General features: G+C 37.0%; 1 protein-coding gene across 12 annotated transcripts in view; it reads right to left on the bottom strand.

Annotated features, from left to right (window-relative positions):
* The window catches only part of mast4 (microtubule associated serine/threonine kinase family member 4), a 141,201-nt gene that overhangs the window by 69,964 nt on the left and 54,588 nt on the right, over window positions 1-16,649 (bottom strand). For 3 of the 12 annotated variants that reach the window (XM_079870763.1, XM_079870764.1, XM_079870767.1), the window contains exon 1: window positions 12,214-12,369. The exons of the other annotated variants lie outside the window; for them this stretch is intronic. In XM_079870763.1, the coding sequence (XP_079726889.1) occupies window positions 12,214-12,282 (69 nt within the window). In that variant the 5' untranslated portion in view covers window positions 12,283-12,369. Of the gene's footprint in view, window positions 1-12,213; window positions 12,370-16,649 lie in introns of those variants that run through there. 12 annotated transcript variants of the gene reach the window in all.

Genomic DNA, 16,649 nt, shown 5'->3' with positions numbered 1-16,649 from the left:
CGCTTCCTAATTATTTTTAATTTGACCACGCCCCCGAGCGCAAAAGAGATTCACATGCAAATCTCCACATGGAACGCGATCGCGCTCATTACCTCAAAAAAAAAGCACGAAAAAACTTCACAAGTCTCTGCTTTTCGTCGAGTTTGAAAGACGTGCCGTGAGCTTACATTGGATTTACCTCAGAAGAAGAAGAACGCGATTTGAAGACAAGAAAGATGTAAGGTAAGAAATTCTTACATATTAGTTTGTTATTGTTGCATAAATTTCACATTGCAGTTGAACTGTTGTTAGATATATGGTGAATATTATAATATTTAGACCAGTGTATACTGTTACTGTGTTTGTGGATATCTGCTCAAACGTAGATATGTATATGGTAACCATAATGTTTTATATTTGAGCGCGATCGCGTTTGAATGTTTGATATTTTGGATTGCGATCGCGTTTGAAAAGCAAAACGCACCAAACGGCTTCATGTTTTTACTATTATCTCATTTCATATCATCATAACGAATGGAAATATTTGAAGTAACATGATAATCAATATATTTTTCTCTAGCTTAGTTGTTACTGAAATCTTTTGGAAGATTTATAGGCTGCTATAGGTTATTGTTATTATTATTTTATGCAGCACTGCGCATAAAACTTTATAGCACTTTTCTCAGGTGTGAAAAGCTTTCTCACACAAAACACGTCGTACAAATTTTAAATCAATATATTGTCTTCTCTGAATGAGCAGTCAGGATGATTTTCACATAGTTTTGGAGCAAATATTCTAGGCTACGTCATACAATTTTCAAAAGTCTTGTGAAGAAATAATCAGTATGGGTTTCATGGCCTTATTTCATTTTTTTTTTTTTGTATTTTCACAAACCATGCATAAATGTCATTATCTCAAAACTACAAACTTTTACATACATGCTGCTGATATATTATTGTAGCAGAGTTTGTGCTGAATACAGTGTAATTAGACTTTAGCCATGAAAATGTCACAAGTAACAGAAATAACCACAAATATTCTCAGCATGCCCTGCATGCAATGGCCACTCTGCTAGTCTACCAGGCCAAATCACTCATAATGCACAAGGGTAGTTCTGAGCCGGAGTTGATGCAAGAACTGTGTACGGTGACTGACTGTGATGAAAGTCACAGTGCAGGCCCTCGGCCAGACAATGTCCCCCTTGCTAAACCTTGCAGACGTGCGCTTTCTCTGTGTGGTTCATGATGCAAATCTCACTTGCCTTTGTCCATTGGCTTGTTTTGTTTACACTGCAAGGTAATCGGGCTCTCAAGTGAGATCCCAATTTGTCAGTCACCTGACGTAACGTCTCCGATCCCTCATTCAGGGAACAAGGGTTACATTAGTAACCTAGATGTTTTTATGCTCTATTATAAAACAGTACGATACATAAGTAATGTGTTCACACTGTAACGTGATGAATATTAGAATGTTTAGACCAGCGTTTACAGTGAAATACTGTGTCCGTGGATATCTGCTCAAACGTAGATGTTTATAATGTGCTAAACAATAATATTTCACAGTGAGGAGAGGTAAATGCTGCTCCATCTCTGCAATCGCTGTGAGTTTGAGCCACTTAAGATGTGCATTTGAAAACCAAAATGCGCCAAACATTGCAAGCTTTTACTCGTTTTTAGTCGAGTGTTTGAAATAACTTCCATTTTGGATCTGATGTGGCTACTAATCACAGAATGAGGTAGAATGGTGACTTTTTTTATTTTTTTTATTCTATACTGTAATTAATGCTACGTCGATTAGCATTAGCATAAATATACTATGTTCTTTTGAAAATACCAGAGATGGCTTTAAGAACACAGATAAACTATATGCTACCCATCAATGTTGAGACAGCCATTCAGACACTGCTTGGACAGTTAGTTGGGGCTCAGCGAGCACTCAAGTCGCTCTTGACTGTGAATGGTGACTGAGATATGAATGTGCGCTGTTATTCATAATCAGGTACATGCATGCATTTGTGCTTGCCGAAATCAACATGATCTTAACACTTGAATGGTTTTGCTGATTCACTGTGGCTCTCGCTTGCGCGATACTGCCATTGAGCAGCCCCTGCCCTTGAAGGGTTGGGGCTTGTCTTTCGTTGGCTGTTCATGGTTTCCACAAGGTCTAAATGGTATGTAGGAGGTCAATGGGCTTGATGTTGTAGTCTGGCTACCTGTGAGGCCCTGTTCTCTGTGCTTATGTTAGATAACACAATGGGATTTTATGTGGTCCCCAAAGTGTTAGCATGCAATGCAGAGAGACCAACTCGAAAGGGAATGTCTCCGGTTACTTTCGTAACCGTGGTTCTCTGAGAGAAGGGAACGAGACATTGTGTTCACTGCTGTTACACACTCAGTCTTACAGGCCCCTCTTGGCAGTCAAAAGATTCTGAGACAATGGCGTTGAGCACCGAGCTAAATAATGGGTGGCTCCGCCCAGCTCGTGCACCCAAACACAACTGGCCAGTAACATTTTACTGGTGACATGCAATCAGACTTCAGTATTTCGAGGAGGAGGGGGAAATACGAAAGCGTTAGCAGGCAATCCTCTCTCAGGAAATCAAGGTTATGAAAGTAACCAGAGACGCTTTCTTCTTGCGCTTGGACGGACAAATTCACGCAAAAGTTGTCAACATGCCCGACTTGACGAGTACCCTAGCAAATGTAGTTATTTATTTTTTAAGTAAATGTAAACAGCTGAGAAAGACAACACATGTGTACAGTATTAGTATATTGGATCCATGCATAGTATTATATGACAGCAGCCTATATTCCTGTAGTGATTCCTGTTTTTTAACGTTAATCAAACAACAAAAGACAAACAAATCACTCACTGCTCTTGACCGAATAACTTTTGTAACTTTAATAAGGATGAATCTATATTTATTTTATACAGTGAGCATTGTATGCAGTGTTATTATAGGACTCCCTTAAAGGAGAACTCCGGTCAATCTTAACATTGAGCTCATTTTTTTGTACATTTGGAGTGCTGTCAATACAGAGAACAACGACAAAAATCGGTGTTGCCAACACCGAGTTATTCTATTTTTAAAATTTGCACCCTGTTGACTTCAATGGGGCAAGTACTAAACCTGCTTTTAGCCTCTTAACATCCTTGATGTGTCATTACAAGTGCACAGAAAATGTGAGTGATTCCTTCTGAGTGAACACGAGTGAGTCTGACTGCAGTAGATGTGAAAGATATGTATAAAAATGATGTTATTTAAGCCAGCGCAAATACCTTTGTTTACATCCTGTTTTTCGGTTGAGGTCCAAAGTAGTCGATTGCAGAGTTCACACGCATAGGTTTAATACCTATGATCACGCGCGTGAACTCGACAATCGACTACTTTGGACTTCAACCGAAAAACAGGATGTAAACAAAGGTATTTGCGCTGGCTTAAATAACATCATTTTTATACATATCTTTCACATCTACTGCAGTCAGACTCACTCGTGTTCACTCAGAAGGAATCACTCACATTTTCTGTGCACTTGTAATGACACATCAAGGATGTTAAGAGGCTAAAAGCAGGTTTAGTACTTGCCCCATTGAAGTCAACAGGGTGCAAATTTTAAAAATAGAATAACTCGGTGTAGGCAACACCGATTTTTGTCGTTGTTCTCTGTATTGACAGCACTCCAAATGTACAAAAAAATGAGCTCAATGTTAAAATTGACCGGAGTTCTCCTTTAATGCATTTTAGAGCAAAAGCATGAATAAAGTGATGTATCTCATTATCAAAAATTTTGATCAAAAGAAGTTCTAAAATTTTCTGTTGAGAAAAGTTACAATATTGAGATATATGTTTTTAAAAGTAGCCATTTTGGCCAGACCTTGTTAGCACTTTTTTGTTTTTGTTTTTTTACATGGACAAATTTCACTGATTCAAATTTAAAACTGCAGCTTTTGGATCCTCTGTATTTTAACTATGAATAAATTAAATTTGAGATCAGCACAAGGTCATGGTGCCTTCAAACATAATGTTTGAGGTATTGACAGACAACTTCAAACCATCCATGGGCGTTTGAAGACATCTAACTTCAGTAAATTTAATGACAGCATGTAATTGCAATGTAAAATTCCAAAGCACAGCAGCCCAGTAACTCTGGCATAACAGAAAAACAGTAAAACATCTGTCTACTGCCTTAAAACTCAGCATTTTTGCATGTCCTGACCACGACATGAAACTTCATAACGTCCCAGCTACATCAAAGCTTTAGTGATACTGTTTTAAAGACCTTGCCATGATAGCATATTAATAATTCCCTTTGAAATTGCTGCATTTCTGCACCATCGCAAGATCAAAAGTGTGGCAGTGTGAAATGCTGACTTGTATATGTAAGGGCTTCCCTCGTCTTTCAATGTTTTTTTTCTTTTCTTTTCTCAACGTGTTTCTGATGGAAAAGGTTGACCGGATCTACCATCTGTTATTCACCCCAAGGACAGTGGTGCTGAGACCCCCGGTCAAGAGGAGCAATGTTTACATTAAGATTTATGATAAGATGAATGCTTTAACTTCAGAGACTAAGCAAGCAGAGTTACTGACTCTTTACAATGGCAAGGGAAATCTGCAACATTTCCCGCTTTGGACTCTGCAGTGTTTACCAAATGAAAAATAAGCCAGTATAATCTACAAGTATTAAAGTAATAGATCAGCGAAAAATAAATGTACTCTTCTTTGTTGATACAAATCTGTATGACAGATAGAATAGTAGAACAGAATTTTTTTTTTTTTTTTTTCATAGTATAAATCATCATCCATTTTCATTTTATGGAAAATAACTGATTAAGCATTATTAAATTCAAAAATAACCGGGGGGAAAATATCATGAAAAACTTGTTTTATTCCAAGTCTTCAGTCATATTTTAGTTTTGTGTTTTAGATTTCAAATTTCATTATGCTGGTGCATTTCACTTCAATGCACATCGTGCCAGGTTAGGTGACAAACATAATTTGTTCTTCTGCGCAAATGAGATTTGAGAGCTACAGCACAGGAAGATGGGATGATTTTCATTGAATAAAAAATGTGCATGGCTTCATAAGATTTTGAATAGTGGAGGAGTCTGTAACCACTGTAATGTTTTGGAGCTTAAATCATTTAAAATCAGTAAAATAATTTGTATTTTTGGGGGGTGTCTCATAATTAGTGTTACTAGTCAAAAGTAATCTGCAGCCTTGTCCCATTGTTAATACATGGTATTCATATGTAACATTTAGAGGTACAAAACATATATTTTTGTGATATATGAACATATATATGATATATGTGACATATGTAATGATATTGATATTAATATATATAGATATTAATGCCATGATTTTAATATCCGTAAATAAGGATTCATACACATTTGTACGTCTGTAAAGTTGTTCATACGGAAATCATTTACGACATTGCTGTCAATACGTCAATATTGTACGTTTCAGTGTCTATGGAAAAGTAAGTAAATGTGTGTATGGTAGAACCACACTTTATGTAAAATACATGCAAATACTCAATAAATGAGATCACGTTGAAATAGCGTACAGCTATTATCCAAAAGCGCTGCAGCACGTGCATGGCCTAAGAGTGTAACACGATGCAATCAAACCACTAACCATTACTGAACATAGCACACGTATGGAAGACATATTTGTTCATTTATTTCTCTAAGATGCTCATTAACTGATATTTGAGGCGTTTACAATATAGAATGTATGTAAATTTACTTTTTATATCTAAACACAAATAGGACAATTAAAAAAAGAATAAGGCATGTATTCCAAATGATGCACCCAATGAACGTATCGGTGTTTACTGGGAAATGTTTGAGTCTCATTGACTTATATTATAGGTGTTATTAAAAATCTAACCAATATCAGCGATGTTAATCGATATCTTTGTAAAACAGATATTTCTGATCCAGTATAATTGGCTGAGCCACGTTAAAAGCCATTTTAAAATACTCTATAAACCCATACCTGTTACGCCCTTAGATCAGTGTTACTGTGCCAAGGCTGTGTAGCTTGTCAACCATTCTGCTAAATGTTGCAGAAGAACTAGATTGCTTGGCAGAAGATTAATTATCAATGAAATATGAAATTGTTTTTGCTGTGTCTCCCTACCATATTGTGCCCAACAACGCCTCTTAGCCGTTCTAAAATCACTGTAAACCACGATTTCTTGGATTTTATTGCTTACTTTTCTTTCTTTGATACACATAATAATTTATTGATCAATAAACATCATTTCTATGGCATAGAAAATGCTCACAATAACCAAGCTTATGGAAACCATGAAGTTAGGGGAGTGCTTACATTGTTCCTCCAGTAAAAAGGAAGAACTCGGCATTCAGCTGGAGATTATATTGGTCAGACAGCAGGTCTGGGGTCAGTGGTCAGGGTACAAGAGTTGGGAAGTACTATGGAGGTCAATCCAGCTAATAATGTGGTCATGGCACCCAGAGATCCCTTAGGGCCACAGACCAATGTTTTCATCATCTGTAAAGGTCAGCTGATATGACAGGCTGAAGGAACGTGCCTAGCTTCCCTTCAAACCATCATATATATATTGCTCTGCAGTATTTTGTCCTTTTGTCTGAGCATTTTGATTTATATTATTACTCCACTATGTGAAAGTCTGTAATTACAATGGTACTGTATATCTAAATATGATCATTTAACACACTGTGACAGTTAGGTTTTTCTGTTCAGTGATTCATACTGTACTTACAGTACTTCATACTTCTTTAAAATCAAATTACCTTCCTTACTTCCGTACCTAAAATCTAATAAAGACACTATTAGTTACATATGCAATAATTAGTCATGGATGCCGAAACAGACTGGTTTGTGGATTCAGACTGGTTTGAAAACATGTGTGAAACAAAATGTGTGAAAGCAGCAAAATGACATTGTCATCAAATTAAACAGTAATTTAACAGTATAGACCTAACTATTACTGGTAATCTTAATAGTATTTGATAAAAATGCACACAATTTTACCAGATTTAGAAAAAAAAGACAAATATAACACTGTATCAAGCAGTACAGCAGTGTCCTGCAAAGTGACAGTGTCTGTCGTGTCAAAAAAACAAACATTATTTTATCAACATAATATAATAAAAGGAAAATATTGTAAATATCAAATATATGTAAATATAAGTAATACATTCATGAGCACATATCTGCTTCATAGAATGTTAATTTAAATTTTAAAATATTATTATGCATTTTAAAATATCTAATTCTATGCAGGACAATAACAGTGGATGATTTCCAAGCAAATTTAATTTAATCTTCATCAAGCAACAATCGGAGAAAATGTACATTTGTTTGATGTGGGTCATTTAACCATGACAAACTTTTTCTGACTCATTTGAAGTCAGCGTTTCCTGTACTTGTTTCCTTTCATTAGCACCTCTGAAGGAGAAAAGCACCTCAGCGCCTCAATCTAATTTCAACATTTCTAAAGTCCGACTCTATTTATGTCAGTCAGACCCACCTTTGCAATTTCTCTTCTTATTTCATCATTTTTTTCAATCTCTCCACAAAGTCTAACTTTACTTACCTTCTGAAATCCATGAAAGGCTAGGCTATATCTCCATTTTTTCCCTCTCAATTTATGATTCGCCCGCAGTCAAAGAAGTGTATGTGAAGAAGTGTGTATTTACTGGCCAAGAGTCGAGCTCCCACTGTTAGATTAACACAGTGTCAACCGAGCAGATAGGCAGCATATGGCACGCAGAGCACACAAATTTAACTTAGATGTGCTGATAACTTCCAAAAGAGCGGAACACACACTGAGCTGGGACTGGTGGGCTTTTGATATTGCCATGAATACAGAAAGAACTCAAAACTACCCCACATATCAGAACAAACATGCCATTGTTGCAGTATGAATATATGAATCCAGCATCAGGATATAGCGCTTAAGTTTAACATAATAACAAAACATATTATATTATTATTTAATTGACCTACTCGGAACTGCAAAAATAATGATTTTCCCCAAACACTCCCCTAGTCCTCTATTGGCCATTTAAAAAGATATCCCCACCCCAAACTCATCCCATTGGTAGAAATCATTTTGCTGTGTCGGTCTGGATCGGGATGATCAGTCAAACAGCAATGTTTTGAAAGCCCCACAAGGCCAATGTTTTTGCTCTTCGGGAAATTAACCTACAAATGGCTAACGTTTATTTGAGTCCTTAATACGGTTACGTTCACACACAGTTCAGTTATTTACAGGAGTGACAACATTCTATATATAAGCATTCTATAACCGAAATAACAACCATACATTTTCTGGACTCACAACTGCATTCTTGGAAAACCTGCACTGTATGAGTGTAACTAGTTGTCTGTCACAGTGCGAGAGAGCCTCTCTGCGCTGAACAAACGCATGTGTACCGTGTGTTGCGGGTTTCCATGTATGGTTTGGTATCTTACAGTAATGGAGATATGAGATATGAAAGTTTTAGATCCAGTCACTGTTCTCCACCGGAGCCCCGTACGCTTTGTGTTCTATGCATTACTCAAATACTCCACCCAGATATACAAGCTGCTGTAAGTTTCTGTATGAACAGGACATTTCGAGCAGTAAATAAAAGCAGGTGACTGTGAACGTAGCCATAGTAAATGCACAGCACAGTCTGCTTTCCAGTGCATAAAAATAAGCCAAACAGTTAATATGTGAATCATGCACATTAATAGTGTGGAAAAATGAGAATTTATTGATGTGTCAATATGGGCACAAACCTCCTTCATTAGACATTATCAATCACACTTATTGAATTCTGATATATCATCATATATTATGCGCAGCAAAACACTCTTGCCCTAGCCAGCCTTTGTGAAAGTGACAAATTAAGATTGCTCACTATACACATAATTCAAATCAAATATGAAAGCAAGTTATTCACCAAAAAAACAACGTAAGATATTAAGTGTATATATATCACGACAGGTATTTATTGACTTCCATAAATATATTTTGATTGCACAGCCCTGAGACACACAACAACAACAAAAAAATACAATCCATATACCTCAAAATTGCCAAATAATTACTTTCATGCAAATTATATGTGCAAATCTTTTTTTATTAGACCAGGCCTAAATGTGAAGTGAAGCTCAATGCAACTAAATAAATGCAGGGAGAGGTGACCCCGTGAGACTTCTGAAAGCACACATTCACTGCAACTGTAATTACAAAGCTAATACAGCACCACTACTGTCTATTAATTCTAATTACCTGCCAGTATTAACTGCCCATTTCAATATGTTCTGCTGACAATGATATCCCAGTAGATCCAGGCAATCCCACAAGATACAGCCAGGAAGACCCATGTTTATTTGCTTAACAATATGTTTTAGTCTTTTTTAATTGCATTACTCAATTGAATGTCATAATAGGCAGAACATTTGGGAGGTAGTGAGGACATTATTAATGCTTTGGAAAGTGAAAGATGGCTGATCATTTTATACGCCATGTTGTTTAAACAGACTGTAACACTTCAATTGAACGGTCTTCTTGCTTTTAAAAGACAAACAAACGAACGAACGAACGAATGGATGGGCGGACGGAAGGACAAACAAACGAACGAACGAACGAACAAACAAAGTTTAGTTAAAATAAAGATTCAGTGTTCTGCTGAATGATTTCATGTTGGACACGTGTTTTCATTTGTCAGTCAAATACATGTCAAAGCACAATTCTGCACTCTGCCTCAGGCAATGATCTCATAAATCTGAGATACTATAGTGTGTGTGTGTGTGTGTGTGGGTGTGGGTGTGGGTGTGGGTGTGGGGTGTGGGGTATACTTCCTGCTATTGTATTTTTCCTACTATGAAAGTCAATGGCTACCGTCAAATGTCCGGTTACCAACATTCTACAAAATATCTTCTTTTTAGTTCAACAGAAGAAAGAAACTCATACAGGTTTTGAACAACATAAGGGTGAGTAAATGATGATAGAATTTTCTTTTTCTTTTTTCTTTTGGTGAACTATCTCTTCAATGAGTGAATGAATGCAAACAATACAATAAAGAAAAGGAATGAGTGAATGAATGCAAACAATACAAGGAAGAAAAGGAATGAGTGAATAAATGCAAACAATACAATAAAGAAAAGGAATGAGTGAATGGATGCAAACAATACATGAATGAATGCACAAATGAATGAATGAAAGAATGAATGCACGAATGAATGAATGCACAAATGAATGAAAAAATGAACGAATGAATGAATGCATGCATGAATGAATGAATGCATGAATGCCCAAATTAATGAATGAATGCCCAAATGAATGAATGAATGAATGAATGAATGAATGAATGAATGAATGAATGAATGAACGAACGAATGAATGCACAAATGAATGCACGAATGAATGAATGCACGAATGAATGAATGAATGACCAAATGAATGAATGAATGAATGAATGAATGCACAAATGAATGAATGAATGCACAAATGAATGAACAAATGAATGAATGCACAAATTAATGCACAAATGAATAAAGGCACAGATGAATGAATGCACAAATGAATGAATGCACGAATTAATGTACAAATGAATGAATGCACGAATTAATGAATGAATGCACAAATGAATTAATGATATCGAGGGGAAAAAAACTTGCTCTGTTGTCAGACAATTACAAATTATCGTCCCAGGTGTAAATAGGAATTCAAGTTAAAATAAACACATTGTTTCTATTGAAGACTGTGTGGCGAATATTCTCTCTTGGTGTGAGCAAGCCATTAGATTTAAACTCCAACATAATTATATTGAAGTGAAAGCTCTCCCAAACACAATTAGAAGTGACGCTGTGTGTTTAGTGGGTCTCAGAACAATTGCCCTGCTTGCTGCAGCTACCTTGATGTAATTGACATAAAGCAGCTAATTGACTCAACCTTCTCACCATCACCAACCTGTCTAAATTTAGCCATATAACACACTGACTTTCTCTGCTGTAGTGACAATTACAATATTAACTCAATGACTTCAGGAAGTTCCCTAACATAAAAGAAACTCATCAGATTTATGAGATCATAGCCTGAGGCAGAGTGCAGAATAGTGCATTGACATGTATTTGTCAGTGTCCAACATGAAATCATATAGCAGAACACTAAATCTTCTCCTCAGGGCAAAGGTATTTTTTATTTATTTTTTTGTCATCAGCTGCGCGATGCCCACATCGCACATACTGTAGAGAGAGTACTAACAAGTGTCCCTTTAAATGCCTAAACAAAGGAAAGACTGCAAGAGTCCCAATTTCTCTTCACCGTTTCACAAAGAGCACTGTGATTAACAGCCAGTGGATGGAATACTAGTTAGTCCTGAGTCCATACAATGGAAGTCAACGGTAACCAAAACTATTTAGTTACCAACATTCTAATAAAAAAAAAAATAATAATAATAATAAAATTATATATATATAATAAAAAAAATTATATATATATTTATTTTATTTATTTATTTATTTTTTGTTCTGCAGGAGAAAGAAATTCACTCGGACATGCATGTGTGTCAATGACATACAACAATGAACACAAAAAGAAGAAACTTTTCAGATTTTTTTTAAGCCAACTAAATATCATGGATATTTTCACATTTATTGCCAATAACACACGAGTAATACACGAAGATGGATAAGACCAATTGATTATTTATTATTTAGCATGTATTAAAACTGATCTGAAACCATCTTACTCAGAATCCAGCCTGAATTCAATATTCAAAATTTTTTTAAAAAAATAAAACATACCATGACAGCAAATGGTCGCATTAAATGTGCTGTCAAACACCTCAATATGAGTTTTATGTCAGAAAAGTACAGCTTCCTTTGGTCTTATTACCATTACCAAGAACTCAGACAAAAGAAAGACAACTTCTTTTTTAAATAAATATGTTCCTTGTGCATCAGTTTTGTGAAGTTGATGATCTGAGAAACTGAGAATTTCTAAAAGGTATAAACTACTTGCAAACATTCAGAAACAAGTACCAAATGTTTGCACTTTGCAGTCTTTTCAAAGACAAAACTCACACATTTCATCTTCCAGTGCAGCATTTGGATGTTTCAGCATGTGGAGACACAGACTCCATTCTGTAATTCATCCCACATCCAGGTCTTTATGCAAAAGCAACAAAACTCCCAACGAAGCGGCAAACACCCACGCCCCACATCGCTTTATATTCCCTACCTGTAGCCCGCGTCTCCTCAGAATGCTGGACTCATCCATGCCAGAGAAGAGGAGCGCACGCTCTCTCATTCGCGCTCTCTCGCTGTGTGTGCGCGTCTCGCCGCTACTTAGCCATACTGCACCGCACTGCCTCCTCTAGCGCTCCCGCACACTCCATCTGATCCAAGCAGCTGCTAAAGACTTACATCAGAACTTATCTGATTGGAGGGGGGCCGGTCAGCTGACATGTCGCCGTTTCACTCTCTTTGAACTTCAGGACAATGTGTGAGCATGTACGTGTTTGAAGAGGAGAGAAGATGTGAGCGTGTGAAAGAGAGAGAGCTCGTGAACGCGTGTTTGATTAAAAAGAGCAAGAGAGATAGGGAATGCAGGAGGGGCGAAACAGGAGTGGAGAAGTAGGGGGGTGAAGGCAGGCAGATAAAATTCAGTGTAAAATCCCACGAGGGCAGCCGATTCATCCCCTCACCCCCTAAACAGCCACGTTCTGTGGTGGCCAGGGTGACTGCTTGCAGGGAGAGAAAAGGCAGGAAATCCTGTTGTGCATTGTTTTGCCAGCACTAAACAATGCAGCTGGCATCCTGTGTGTGCGGCCGCCCTCGGTCAATGGTGTTGGCGATTTAACGTTGAGCGGTATTGAGTTCCTATTTGTCTTTCAACTGGAGCTGCAGATAAGGAGTCTGGAGTGAAGGTCAGGAGACTAGGCGGTCATGGCCAGGCTGAATAGGGCAGAAATAAGATGGAGGGACCGCACAATGAGAGCACGGGGTACAGGGCATCCTGTAACGTCATTATTGTGATGAGCCACAGCTTACGGGAATAAGGAATGAGATTTCCTTCCCTTTCAACATAAATAAGCTTGCACAAACCTAAAACATTCTCAAAAAGTAGCATCTTTTTGTTAATCCACTTTTAAAGCACCACTGCTACAACCATCCACATGCAAACAATGTCTGGTCATTCCTTCGCGATTTACGCCGTTTTGTTTTTCAGTGTCTTCTGACATGAGCTTTGCGCTTTTAAAATTTGTTCAAAATAGTTTGACTTACGTTGGGCTTCAGAGTCAAAAACTAACATTTTGTCCAATCTGCCAATTGCCGGTGACTTTAGAAAATGTACCTGCCATAAATATTTTGCCAGCCATGAAACCTACTACTACTACTACTATTACTACTAATACTACTACTACTTACAGTACTACTACTTACTACTACTACTACTACTACTACTACTACTACTACTACTACTACTAAATGAGCTTAAGTTTAAACAAATTTTACATTTTGTACAGCTTAATTTAATTGTGTTCAAACCACCTAATATATTTAAAACTGAAGTTTACTTCATTCATTTATGTTAAAACTACATGTATCCTTTTTGTTGACATAACTAACTGGGCAGTGGATCTGTAGTTCCAAATTATTACCATGTTGGGCTGTGTGCCTATTTTTCTCCTCAGAATACCTAATGTTGGTTTGATTGCTTGTGTTACATGAGACAATAAATAATTGTGTCTACCTGAGCAGGTTTGGGTCGCGGGCATTATGTCAAACGTGTCAGGTACGGAATTAAATTAGTGATGCTGTCGGATAACAGGTTAAGTACTTTTATGTACTGTGGGTGTGGGTTTACCAAACAGAACCCGTACAGGACTCTGTCCCTCGGTTGAAATCGCATTTCGGTTACTACTACTAGGGATGCACCGATACCATTTTTAGTCATAATCTATGACAAAAATGCTATTATATAAACTAGATTAGTGGATAATTCAGCAGTAAAAGTTACACTAGAAAAATCACGAGTGCACTTCAGTCAGGAGCACTATCGTCAAATACGATTGACAATTAGCATACAGTTAGGATTGGCGGTTCTGCTCTGGGCAAGAACTCCCTGCGCATCCATGCAGCCTAGCATGGATAAGAGCAGGGAGAGCAGCAATAACCTCCTAAGGGTAAACAGAACAGAACCAACATGAATATATTGCAGATATCATTAATTCAAGATTTTAAAGAACAACATGATTCGAGGGTAATCAGAATGTCATACTGACTGGACGAGAGGAGGAGCTGGGGATGGAGGAGGGTAATTACCTCCTGAGAAACACGATATCTGCTAATACTACTGAAGGAGCTTATATATGTATAGGCTACAGTGATAGATGTCGTATTCCTATAGGTAGATGTAGATCATATAAAATCTGAACATTTACTGAAAAAAACATTATTTAGTTGGGAACAAATAAGAGAAAATAAGTGTAGCACAACATCTGGTAAAACGTTACACATTGCTCTTTGTATTGTTGTAAAATACATTAATGAAAAACAAGTATGTATGTGTGTATATATATATATATATATACATCTTTTAAATGTATAGCGCAGCTGTTTAATGAGGCAGCAACATATGATAGATAGGACAGAACAAGAAAGGCTATTAATAATCGTTCACTGCGCAAAAGTATTATAATATGAAAGGCTCCAATACAGTGAGGCACAAAGTGCTTATGCGCATCCCGAGCACAGAATGATGCTCTTGAAGCAACATGGAGTCACAGCGCGCAGCGCTTTTAGTCCGAGAAGAAGAAGAAGAAGAAGAAGAAGAAGAAGAAGAAGAAGAAGAAGAAGAAGAAGAAGAAGAAGAAGAAGAAGAAGAAGAAGAAGAAGAAGAAGAAGAAGAAGAAGAAGAAGAAGAAGAAGAAGAAGAAGAAGAAGAAGAAGAAGAAGAAGAAGAAGAAGAAGAAGAAGAAGAAGAAGAAGAAGAAGAAGAAGAAGAAGAAGTTAACTAATTAATAAAAAAATATTTCATATTTAGTAAATGACAACAACAATATTCATAAACTCATAACAAATCTGGGAAGATTTTAAAGTGCACATTGTAAGGAGCATTTTTTTTTTTGGCGCTTATTGAATGTTAATTTTAGGCCAAGTCCCGCCTTTCCTCACACTAGTGACACCCTGTCAGTGACATTGTAACAACACAAAGTTTGTTGAATATCGGTAAACTTGACCTTTATGAATATTTGTTAAAAGTAATCTCCCCCAACTTTTTGAATATATGTAGTTTTGTGCTACTTGTCAAATGTAGCATTTACTATCTGTCTATAATAGTCTATAATTTCATATCAATATCTTCCTATACCTTCCTATTGCTACTTTTCCTGCGAGTCTATAATAAGCTAATGATACTGACATTGTATTTAACATCCAAGGCCATAAGTGTAAACAAACATATGAGTGGTTAAAAAGGTTGGAGAAACTGAGTGGAAAAGTTCTTACCCTGCTTGAAAGTGTAGCTAAAACCTGCTTAACAGGTCATCTGGTTTTACATTGCTTCTAGTTGGTCCAAGTTGGTCAATAGCTGATCCTAGTCTGAGCAGTTGCATACTAAAATGTCAAGTTCCAATCTGATTGCCGTTACACAACTTCTAAGGGTCAGTTCGTAAAGAAATTAAGTTGTTGATTAGCACTTTTAAAAAACAAATAAATTGTTGCATTGTACTCAAAGTTTTGTTTGCGGTACTCAGTAGTAAGTAAACCCCATATCGAGCAGAATTGTATTCCACTTTGGTTGTAGCTTTGGTTATTTTAGCTATGAAACAATGCCCAAACTAAGCAAATTAGTGGAAAAGATTTAATGCTAACAGTCAAAAGCCCAGCTATACAAAACTTATCCAAAATGGTTTGGGATGATCAGCTAGACTACCATTTGATAAGGCTAATGTCCATCCAGTTGACCATTTTGGCCAAGCAACAACCCAGCTACAATGTTAGATTAACATGAACAAGGAATGCTGTTCTTTTTTTCCCCAGAGAGATGCCCTCCAAAAACTAATTATCCCCAGAACCAGCTACATATCAGGAGTCAATATAGTGTGATTTCATGGGCAGCTGTAGGCGAATTTTTAAAACATCCATTCACCCATTTTTTTCTCCTGGAGTGTTTTACAGCGGTGCGGTCTTATTAACATGTAGAGATGAAACTTTAAGCGACGGCCATCGTGCCAATCCCAATCGTCAATTTCACAGTCTGCTGTGTGTTTTTTTCTTGCTCGCCCTCTCTCACACATTCTCTCACCTTCCCACACACACACACACACTCTCTCTCTCGCTCCAACACACTCACAAACCCTCAGTCTTTCTCACTCATTCATTTCAATTCACCATGACTGCCATGTGAATATTAAGTGGGTTCCCCCCAGTTCTCCTCGTTTCTCCAGCAAAGCTCGAATGATGCCCGTTACGGAACAGCTCAAAAGATTGACAGTTACCTGCAGAATATGTACGAAAACGATTCTGGAAGGTCAAACATGTAAAAATGTAATAAACTCTTCTCCATCATCTCATCTACCACAGTTTGACTACAGGAGACCAGGGTTCATTTGGTAAGAGGATGAAAAAACAAAATCTGACGCTGGCATTTTAAAATTCTTTCAAACTGAG

The sequence above is a fragment of the Squalius cephalus genome, assembly GCF_949319135.1.
Source record: "Squalius cephalus genome assembly, chromosome: 5".
NCBI classification, from domain to species: Eukaryota; Metazoa; Chordata; class Actinopteri; order Cypriniformes; family Leuciscidae; genus Squalius; species Squalius cephalus.
The sequence above is the reverse complement of the archived record's forward strand: the minus strand, read 5'-3'. Positions and strand labels throughout refer to the sequence as shown.